An 11,841-nucleotide genomic window follows, 5' to 3' on the forward strand; every position below is an offset into this window, starting at 1 on the left:
ACTTGGGTTCTTCACATTGTACTGGAAAGAAGCTCCTAACCTTTCTGTGAGAAGGTCTTCCTCATTTTAACCCTGCCCTACTTTGCAAGCCTTGTCCCCTTCTCTTCCTTTTCAATGCACCCTTCCCTCCAGACAAACTGGACTTTCCCTGTTCTCTGAATATGGCCCAGTATTTCTGACCCCTGTGCCTGGGCTCCTGCTGCTATTCTTTCCTAAGTGTCAAATTCAAGATTATCCTTTAATGTTTGTCTTTTTTGTTGTTTAGTCATTTCAGTCATGTCCAACTCTTCATTACTCCATTTGGGGTTTTCTTAGCAAGGATATTGGAGTAGTTTGCTATTTCCTTCTCCAGCTCATTTTACAGATGAGGAAATTGGGGCAAACTGGGTTAAGTGACTTGACAGGGGTCACACAGTTAGTAAGTATCTGAGGCTGGATTTGAACTCAGGTCTTCCTGACTCCAGGCCCTACACTCTATGCACTGTACCACCTACCTGCCCCTAGGCTCATCTTAAATACTACTTTATCCATGAAGTTTTCCCTGGACTTCCTTAGCTCTCACCTTTACATTCCTATCCTTTGTACCTTTATTTTTGCTCTTCTACATTCCTTCTACTAGATTATAAAAAGCAGGACAAGACTGTCTTGTTTTTCTTGGCATACCCCACAGCATCTGGTATAGTGCATTCTATGAGGAAGGAAGGAAGGAAGGAAGGTAGGAAGGAAGGGTATTTATTGGGAACACAGCTGGGATGAGGTAATTAAGGGAGACTAATCCCTAGAGGAGAGAGAGAGAGAGAGAGAGAGAGATCTAACACTGAGGTATTTTGCTAGATATCTATTTATGTCTAGTTGAGGGCTCAGATAAAAAAAAAAGATATTTAGAAATACAGATCTCACAAAACAAAACTTTCCAGAGAAGAGAAGTATTATACTGGGAAACGATTAGGTAATGAGTCAGTAATAGAGAGATTGGGGGGCAAATAGGAGTGGCAAACACTTCTCACCACATTGCTACTTGTTAAGTGTTGAATATATACATATTGATGAATTGATTGTTTACTTCCATATAATGTAGGAGTATTTCCAGGGTTGGAATGTACGTCCCTAAGTTCATGAGCCACTTGAGTCTGTGCAGAGCGGAATTTGCTGGTTCCTGGATGGCCTTGGGTTACAACATATCCCAAAAATCAGGACAAGCTGGTTCCCATAGGTAACCAACAATCAATTCAGCAAATGTTTATTTATCACCTATTGTGTGTAAAAAAACTATTGAATAAGCATTTGTTGAGTTGCATTTTCCATCATTAGGCATGTACACCCTCACTATATGCTCTGCTTTGATTCAATTGCACAAACATTTCTTTAAAAGCTACTATATGCCAGGCATTATGCTAGTCAGTGGGGCTACAAAGACCAAAAATATCAAAGTCCCTCCTCTTAGGGAATTTACATTCTGTGGGGAAAACAACACAAACACATCAGTAAATATCAATAGATATCAATAAATGGTATCTAGGTAAGTTCACTGTTGCTCATCCTTTATTCTCGAAGAAGACCAATGACATCATGAGGGTGATGTCTTGACTTGCCTATGAACTGGATTCAAGTGAGACATTAATTTCTTCTCTCAAGTCCCTCACCTAAGAGTAAGAAGCAAAGCTTTGAGATCATCTTGCTTGATCCCTAGTTATTTACTGGAAACCCCTAGAGTAGAATCTCCACATTGCTCACTATGGAGGGAGGTACTATAGAGTAGGTGAAAAATCTTCCCGAGTAAAGCCTGACACATCCTGGTACCATCTGTTAAGGCCCATTGGGCCTCATATTAGCCCCAGGAATGGGTGTGAGATACCATTATGTGTCCTGAGCATCACTGAGCACAGCTGCAATGAGAATTACTCTGAAAACATGGTTCTGAGAGCTTAGCCCTATGTAAACCCACTGTCATCCACATGCCTGTTTTTCACAGATTAAGAGAACTGGAGTCAGCTCAGTTATCCTTTTCACGCATATTAGTAACTTGCTCTTTGGGCACAGAAATAATGTGTGCTGTCTTCTTCCTGCTCCCCTTTTAATTTCACCTCTTGCTCCTAACTGATATCTCTCCTGGCAGACCAAAAGAATAAGGCTTCCTTAAAAGGAGTGGAAGGGGTGGCTGGAAGGACCAGCAGCTGCTGGAGCCATAAGATTCTGAGAGAAGACTCTTGAAGCTAAGCAACGCTTTATCTGGGAGAAGGCAGCTCGTGAAAAATTCATTCACAGATTCTGTGCTAGCTGCACGGCCCTCCCATGCATGCATGCGTGCACACATAACACTTGCATACATACACACACACAGCACACTCTTGGAATGGCAGCTCTGGATTGACAACTCAGAGCTGGAGAGGGGGAGGAGGCTTCTCTGCTGATGAGTAGCACTGAAGAACAGCAGCTCCTGCTTCCCGGGTCTCTGTGGGCAGCATCGAGGGTGAAGGAGGAGGAGGCAGAGGGAAGAGGCAGAGTGTGAGAGGCAGCTGGGCTGCATCGAATCAACAGCCCCTCAGTGGCACTGGCCCACTACCTGCCTACCCTAGACGTGACACCAGCTGTCCAGTATGGCTCTCATAGTTCATCTGAAGACCATCACAGAGCTGAAAGGCAAGGGCGACCGCATCGCCAAAGTGACTTTCCGAGGTATGGACCAGTCCTACTGGCTTTCCTAGAGATGGGTTTGTAGGGGTCCCTCCCTCACTTTGAAATATTAGCCAAGCTAAAGGATGTCTGGATGGGCACTTGCAGGACTCAAAAGGGTGACTAGGAATGGGGGTGGAGGGCAGAGGAAAAGTTCTTTGCAGAGCCCTATGAAATGGGGGTTTGAATCGTATAATGACACCTGCCCCTACCTAGGCTGGCCCTTTGAATTTCTTGGGCAATGAGAGTTCTCCTTGTTTCTATGCCTCTTTGTCTGTGTTGTTCCCCCCCCCTTATCTTTTTGCCTTTTTTTTTTATCTACCTCTCCTTACATTTGTGATTCTGCCTTTACTTATTCCTGAATTGGGTGAGAATTCATCTGATTTCAGGGGGCTTTGGAGAGGAAAGAAGAATCCTGTTCTCTGGAGAAGGTGGCAGTTGGGAGAAGGGTAGCATAGTCTTCCAGTAGACCAATACTGAATAGAACTGGCCATAGGAAGCAGCTCCTTGTAAGATTCCCTCCCCTTAGGTCCAGAGTCTAGTTTTATAGTTCTGCCCTCATCTTCCTCCCTCATCCTCTTTACTCATACAGGATTGATGATCTGATCCCAAATGGTCACAGACCTTCAAGTCATACCCCAGATCACCCCCAGACTGAAGAACCACAAGAAGGCCAGGGGTGAGCCTGTACCTGGGCTCAGAATTCAGACATAGAGCATCTTGACCAGCCTTCAGATCGGTGGGGTCTATAGTATGGTGCATATGTCTATGTGTTTCTTTTAGCCCTATTTATGATTCTTACCCTTGTTCCCTCTCTGTGTCTCCCTTGGGACACTGCTGTCCTCATTCTGACCCCCTCTTCTATCTTCATTCCATGACAGCCTTTTCTCTCATCTCAGCTTCTCTTGTCTCTGCCCGCTGCCTATCCTTTTGCCTAAGGACAGGTCCATGGTGTCCTTTGTCCAAAGCCCGAATGCCATATCCCACCCTCTCCAGACAGTGATCATGGTAGCAGAGGGATAGAGTTGGACTTGGTGTCAGGAAACCCCTGCATTCAAATCCTATCTCAGATACTTAACTGTGTGACAATCTTTGTTTGCCTCCATTTCCTCATCTGTAAAATGGTGATAATAATAGCACCTACCTCACTGGGTTGTTGTGAGGATCAAAAGAGAAAACATATGTAAAATGTCTTGAAAACCCTAAATTGCTATAGAAATGCTAGCTATTATTGTTGTTATTATGATTATTAGGATGTCAGTGGGAAACCACCTCTACTAAGTGGGTATTCAAGCAGGGGAGAAATGTAGGGAGAAAGCACATACCTCACTCTGCTTTCAGACAGAAGAATCATATATGACACAAGTATTTTGAGATCCAAAAATGTTTCCAAAACCTGCTTTCTGAACCTGTCCTGCATCAAGGATGACCAAACGCTGAGGACGGAGGAGCTGAGTTTCCTTTCTCCTCCTTTGTAATACATCAATAGGAACACCATGAGGATGATGAGCTACTTATAGGAAGAGATTGCAAAAGAGATGCTTTGCCTCTGGATTTTAAATATTAGAGGCACATACACACTCCCTGCCCTGCCCAGCCCTCACTCTTCCCAAAGATCTGTAACTCTTATGGCCCACCAGCTCCTGATGACAGACCTGCTCACTTCATTCGGGGCTCAGGGGAGATGACTGCTGCTGCTGCTGGTGTGTGTGTGTGTGTGTGTGTGTGTGTGTGTGTGTGTGTGTGTGTGTGTGTGTGGTCCCTGCATGCCTATAGTTTGCCTCCCCTACCTCTTCCCAGGAGTTGGGGGGCAGAGGTCATCAGTTGTACCAAAGGTGCAAGCACTCTCTCTGGAGGACAGGCTTCCCCTTCCTTGGCACAATTGCACCTGACTCCCCAGTGGTTCAAACTAAAGTTAGCCACGGCACCATGAAAACGAAGTCAGGCCAAGTGCTCAGGGAACCTTCTGAGCCCTTCACTCACTCCAGGTAAGCTCCACTCCAGGCTAGCCCCTCTCTGTTCCATCCCCTGGTGGGCTCCCCAGGAATGACTTCCTTGTCTTCCTCAGGAGGTCTTCTCCCCTTATCCTTCCCCACACTAGGATTCCTAGGTATGTCTCTGAACAGCAACTGAGTCATCAGCAAAATGATGATTAGTAAAGAGAAGAGTCAGGGCTGGTAGGATATGAGCAACTAGATATTGTTGGCCTTCTTGGAACTGTCCATGGTGTACTTTTCCCTGCAGCACTCTCTGCATGGTGCTTGCAGAAAGTGACAAAAAAATTCCATATTTTTATCTATCCTTATCTAACTGAATTCTGTACTAACAGATAACAGTGTTTGGATGTTGCACTACTCCTAGCCCAAATAATAAAAACCACTCACGTTTCTTCTTACATTTTATATATAAGGTTTATAAAACTCTTTACTGAAAACAACCATAAAAAGATAATGATGCAAGTATTTTCACCCTCATTTTACAGATGATGAAATTGAGACTGAAAGGCAGGGTAGTGTTGTATACCAGAGGTGTCAAATACATAGCCTACAGGCCTCATGCCACCCACAGTAGTCCCAAGTGAGGTCTGAACCACACTAAAATGTAAATGGAAAATAGATAACAAAATAAATAAAAATACAACAAAACATAGATAGTATTAATATGTGGTTTTCTAAGTCAATTTGTGGCCCTCAGGCATCCTTTATATACAGTTTAGTGCCCCCATTTCTATTTGAGTTGGACACCACTGGTGTGTTTAACCTGTCCAGAATCCATAATTTGTACTGTCAAAAGCAGAATTCCAATTCAGACCTCTCCTGATTACAGAATTATACTGTGTCACATAGCTTTTAATTTGGGATTATGTTTATGTTTAGATGGTGTCACTGAGGCTATGGAAATCATCTCCATTTTGCAGGCAGACAGTCTAAGGCAAAGTGGGAAAAGGATGATTTGAGTTGTACCTGGAGTCATGAAAGAAGATAAAAGGAATATAAGCCATTTGAGAGCAAAGACTACTTCATTTTTGTTGTTGTGTCTTCAGGCCTAGTACAGTGCCTAAAATAATAACTGTTTAATAAAGGTTGAATTGATTGATAAGGAGAGGAGAAGAAGGACTGATCTTTGAACCCAGTCCCTTCTCTGCCAGGTCTGACGGTTTTCCTTCCGCATGATGTATTGGGTCTTGGCTTTCCCCACACACTCCATCTCCCTGATATCTCTTCCTTAGTCTGGGATCTCAGACTCAACAAGAGCAGATGAGGGAGACAGCTAGGGCTGGTTGCTGAGTTAGCTAATAATAATAATAGCAACAACAACAGCTAGCATTGATATGGTACTTTAAGGTTTGCAAAGCACTTACAAATATCTCATTTTATCCTCATAACTACCCTGCGGGATAGGGGGATATTATTATTATATGATCCAATTTTGCAGATGATGAAACTGAGGAAGACAGAGGTTAAGTAACTTGCCCAGGTTCACACAGCTAGTAAATGTATAAAGCTGGATTTGAACTCAAGGCTTCCAGACTCCAGGACTAGTGTTCTATCCACTGCTATTGCCTCCAGCTGAGTCACAGTGGGTGAAAAACAAATGGAAAACAAAAAAAACAAAACCTCAGAAGAGCTGAGGTATATCTCATCAGAGATCCTGGGTGTAATGGACAGTAACTGGTTCCTTTGGGTCACTCACTACATGTGCCCACATTCCAGCAGAAGGGAGCAAATCCATTGCCAAATGCTTGTCTGTTTTTACCCAAACCCTTGGAGTCTAGACTAGTCTTAAGTAGGTTTAGGAGTCTCCTGGTCAATTGCTCCCTTTGTGGCAGTGGCCGTGGCAGTGACCCTCAGCCAAGCCAAACCTGTTTGACGTGTGGCATTGGACTAGCTGGACAGGTGGCCATTGAAGTTCCTTCCAACTCTCAGATTCTGGGCTGATGCTCCTTTGTGGGAGGGTCTTCTCTCTTCTGTCACCAGCTGCTCTGTGATCCAGTGGCTGGCTTCAGACTGACTTGCCTCTTCCTTCAGCCGGAAGAGTGGAGGATAGGGACCTCTAATGGCTTTGGGGAACCACATTGGGAGCCACTCAAAGCAATAAAGTTGGCACATTCTCTGCCTGCTAGTAATGGATGAAGTTTTTATGGCTCATTGCTCCCCATGCTTCCCCACCTCTGGGTCTTTGTTCCCTCTGCTCTGAGTTCTTGAAATGCCCATTTCCTCTTTGCCTGTCAAATTCCTACCCATCCTCTAAAGCCCAAGCCCAATGCTACCTCCTTGTGGAAGCCTCCCTTTACCATTCCCTGCTTCAATAATCATATTCCTCCCTCAGACCTCCCATAGTATTTTGTATGCAGCCCTGTAATTAACATATCATAGAATGAATGAATGAAAATAATTTAAGGAGGCAGATTGGTGGCGCAGTGGATAGAGCAGGGCCTGGAGTCAGGAAGATTCATTTTCCTGAGTTCAGATCCAGCCTCAGACATTTACTAGCTATGTGACCCTGGGCAAGTCACTTAACTCTGTTTTCATCAGTTTCCTCATCTGTAAAATAAGCTGAAGAAGGAAATGGCAAACCACTCCAGTATCTTTGCCAAGAAAACTCCAAATGGGGTCACAAAGAGTCAGATATGACTGAAATGACTGAATAACAAAAACAAAAGTTAAATACAAACTAGAGTGGGAGGGAGGGCACTAGTGTTGAGGGCATCAGGGAACAACCTCAAATAGAAGACGTTGTATCTTGAAGGAAGGGAGGGATTTTATGAGGCAGAGATGAGAAGGAAGTGCATTCCAGGCATGGGGGATGGTCAATGCAAAGGCATGGAGATGAGAGATGGAGCATCGTGTGTGAGGAACAGAGAGAAGACCAGTTTGTCTAGACCATAGGTTCCCAAAGTGGGTGATACAGCCCCCTGGAGGGGTGCTGGACAGATCCAGAGGGACAGTAGTAGCCTCAGGTGCAATTGGGGGGCATTGAATGAAAATAAGAAGGCAGTGGAAGCATAAAGAAAAAAGAGAAGATAAGAAAATGTTGAAAAACCATTCACACATGTTTCATCTGTTGCGTAACAGAGTTAAAGTCATAGTGATTACATTATTTTCCAAATAAACACACAAAATGCAAGTTATAACCCATCAGTGGTGAAGTCCCCCAACAAATCTTATCAAGCAAGTATGGTCAGGTGAGCATCTCATGTGTCATCAGGAAGTCCAGCATGCATTGGCAGGAATATGTGCATGTAATAACTTGTTTACAATGTGATACTATATACTTGACACAATACTGCATCATCAAAATTTCAATGCAGGAAAAAACTGACAAATTTATAATAATTTATTAAATTTAAGATGCATCATTTTAAATATACATATATGTATATATATTTTGAAATGATGCAAATTTCAAAAAAGACAATTAAAGGTTCAGGGGGGTGCTGAATCATTTTTTTAATGGGGGTGGTAGCCCAAATAAGTTTGGGAACCTCTGGTCTGGACAGTAGGGTGAAGGAAGGGGAGTTCTGTATAATGAGGTTGGAAATATAGGCTGAGACCAAGTTGTAAAGGGCTTTAAAAGTCAAATAGAATAGTTTATATTTTATCCTGACCTACTGAGAGGCAATAGGGCTAATGACTAAGAAGAAGCTGACGCTCAGAGAGGGTGGAGTAAGTTTGCCCAATGTTACACAGCTAGTAAATGGCAGATCATGGACTTGAATCTGAGTCTCTAAACTCCAAGTCCAAGAATATTTTTACTATGCTGTGCATTTGGCCAGGAGACCCCTAAAGGTCTAGGAAATTGTACTGTAATTCTGATCAGTAAACAAATGGACAAATCTACTTGGATACTTGGATAGATCTCCAATCTCATTGATTTTTCAGTGTTTTGTCTGCTGGTATAGACTGAAGACCCCTTCCCCACACCCTCTTCCCCTGCTGCTTAGACAGCAGCACAGAGACAGAACTATAGCAAAAGCACCAGCTCAGCCCACGTACCATCTTCCTTCCAATAATCCCCCAGGTGGCCAATGCCTCATGCTCATCCTGTGACATCTTTGTCCATCAGATTTCACCCTAATTCTGTCTTTTGTTCTGGCCCATTCTTCCCTAGTCCAACAACCAGCGCTGTGACTAGGAATTTTATTCCCTTATAATTGGAGGAAAAAAGAGGCATTCACATTGGGAAGGATTGTGAGGTGAATCAAGGTGAATGGATAACTGTTGCCTCAGGAAGGAAGCACATTTCCCCTAGATGTTAGCACTCTGGAACAAAGCCTCATTAGCCCTATGAGAGTTATGTCTCCGTCTCCATTTTTGTCAATTCCCATTAAGATTCTGTGTCCCCTTTGGACTTCTTTGGTTGTCTTCCACATTGGACTCTGAGTACATTTGTTGTTTAGGGAAAAAATGTTCAAATGTCTGAAGCTAACATAGATCTCCCACCCCACTTCACTTTTCCATTCTGACCCTGTGGAGTACCAGGAAGATAAAGGGAAGCCTTATACACTCAAGTCAACTGGGCTTTGGGAAACATCAATAGTAATAATAATGTACTATTTACATGTTTATGCAAATTAGATTATATACATTATGTCATTTTAGCCTTACACATGGGTTAATGAGAGGTAAGTAGGTTAATCCCCATTTTACAGATAAGGAAAGGAAAGACCTCAGAGCAGTCAAGGGACTTGCCCATGTGAATAGAGCACTGGGCTGAAAAGTCAGGAAAAGCTGGATACAGATACTGCCTCAAATGTTCACTAGCTGCATGACCTTGAGCAAGACATTCAACCTTGACAATAATAGTAATAGCTAGCATTTATATAGTGATTTAAAGTTGGCAGAGTGTTTTATACATGCTAACTCATTTGGCTTTTGCAATAACCCTTTGAGGAAGATGCAAGGTAGGGAATTATTATCCCCGCTTTACAGATGAGGAAACAGAGGATAAAATCAGTTAAGTGGAATATTTAAGAAGGAAGAGAATACTGGTTGGGCAAGATAACCCTTAAGGTCCCTTCCAACTCTGAGTCTATGACTCTATGATCTTCCTTGCTATGAGGACCCTACATCAGCGGCTGTAGCCTGAGGTTTGAGAGTGGCCCCACCAAACTGGGCAGTCAACCAAGGTGCCCAATGTCCTTTTCACATAAACTATCAAGTCTCATCATCTGAGTCCTGTACTTGTACAGCTGACTTTTTAAACCTGACTGTTCTTGCTAGATCACTCTGACAGCCAGCACCTGAATTGTAAAAAGCCATACTTGAACATGAGGGCGAGATGGCCTCAACTGGACATCAGGACTCCTGGCGGAGTGGAAAGAGAGCTGAACTCAATGTCAGTTGGCGTCCAGCTCCAGTTCCAATACTTCCTAGCTGTGTGGCTATGGGGAAGTTGTTTCATAGGCTCCAAATCTCAATTTCTCCATCTGTAAAATTGGAAAAATACTTACCTTAAAATGTGGCTGGGAAGAAAGCATGTTGGAAACCTCAAAGGACAATTAAATTGTGAGTTATTAGTACTGGTATCTGTGATTTATATCACAAGGTGGAGCCCTCTTGTGTCCTCAATTTCCCCTCATACCTTATATATACCATATACCTCCATATTTTTGATATGGTAGGGATTTTTCCATGAAGTATTAGTAGTACTATAGTATTAGGAGTGACTGCAGGGCTAAGAACTTCACCAGGTATTAGAATCATGGATTGTCTGCCTGAGAGAGAACTTAAAGATCATCTACTCTAATCTCCTCATTTTACAAGTGAATGAACTGAGGATGGCAGGCAATAAGTTACTTAGGGTCTGAGAGCTGGAATGGGCTTTCTATGTCAAAGGATTCTAGACTTGGAGTCAGTAGAGACCTAAACTCAAATCCTGCCTTTCGACATCCCAGAATGTGAGAGTTGAAAGGGACATCTAGTCCAATCCAGCAGCCCTGTGATCTCACTGGTGTAGGAAGTAACCATTAAAGATGCCCTGCCTCTACCAATAACCACAATAACAGCAACAATAATAATAACCAACATTTATATAACACTTTTAGGTTTGTAAAACACTTTACTAATAGTGATAACTAGCACCATATAGTGCTTTACAAATATTATCTCAATCCATCCTTATGACAACCTTGAGAGGAAGGTGCTAGTATTATCTCCATTTTACAAATGAGGAAACTAAGGGTAATAAAGGTTAACTGACTTGCCCAGGGTCATACAGCTAGCAAGTGTTTGAGGCAGCATTCAAACTCAGCTCTTTCTTACTTAAAGTCCAGTGCTTTATCTACTGTGCCGCCTAACTGCCTGTCTCTGTCTCTCTTTCCCTGTCTCTCTGTCTCTATCTCTGTCTCTCTCTGTCTCTTTCTCTTCCTTCTCTTCCTCTCTCCTCTCCCTCTCCTCTCTTCCTCTCTCTCTCTCTCTCTCTCTCTCTCTCTCTCTATATATATATATATACATAAATACACATACATACACATACATATATGTATATGTGTATAGATACAGATATATAAGAATGGCAGGATAATGTCAACATTTCTCTGGGCTCCAGAGAAGCTGAGTTCACTTTCTTTGCTAACGTGACAGAGGAAGAGCCTCCCCCTCTGCAGCCACCTCTGCAGCCTGGCCGGGTCCAGACCGTCTCTCTAGATGTCTGTAGAACTCTAACGCAGTCAGTTAGCCGCTCTCTCCCGGTTGGTTTCTGCTGACAGGGGAGGAGAGGAAAGGCGGTGCTCTCGCCCAGCAGGGCCGAAGGGAGAAGCAGCAGTTAATGTTAGCTTGATTAAAAGAGCCTCTGATGAGGTCGCGCTTCCCTGCTGGGCTGCTTTGCCCCGCTGTTGGCAGCCTGCTCGCTCATCCTCTGTGCAGCAATTGCTACCGTCCACAAGTAACCATGCTTTCCTCCTCCTACGTGCTCCCACTCAGAATCTCCCCCACTCAGGGACCACTCCCCCCCCAAAGCTCTTCTTCCCCCAGCTTCCACAGTCTCCTCCTTCCGCCTCTACCCCCATCCCACAGCACAGGCTCGTTCTCTCTCTCTCTCTCTCTCTCTCTCTCTCTCTCTCTCTCTCTCTCTCCCTCCCTCTCTCTCTCTCTCTCTCTCTCTCTCTCTCTCTCTCTCTCTCTCTCTCTCTCTCTCTCCCCCTCTCTCTCCCTCTCTCTCCCTCCC

The 11,841-nt window shown here is 43.7% G+C and overlaps 1 protein-coding gene across 5 annotated transcripts in view; it reads left to right on the forward strand.

The window, feature by feature from the left end:
- Positions 1–2,597: 2,597 nt before the first annotated feature.
- The window catches only part of OTOF (otoferlin), a 179,841-nt gene continuing 170,597 nt past the window's right edge, over positions 2,598–11,841 (forward strand). For all 5 annotated transcript variants that reach the window (XM_027850472.1, XM_027850471.1, XM_027850474.1 and 2 more), the window contains exon 1: positions 2,598–2,676. In XM_027850472.1, coding sequence (XP_027706273.1) covers positions 2,598–2,676 — 79 coding nt within the window. The remainder of the gene's footprint in view (positions 2,677–11,841) is intronic.

The sequence above is a fragment of the Vombatus ursinus genome, unplaced genomic scaffold (genome assembly GCF_900497805.2).
Source record: "Vombatus ursinus unplaced genomic scaffold, bare-nosed wombat genome assembly UNPS02009062.1, whole genome shotgun sequence".
Classification (NCBI taxonomy): Eukaryota; Metazoa; Chordata; class Mammalia; order Diprotodontia; family Vombatidae; genus Vombatus; species Vombatus ursinus.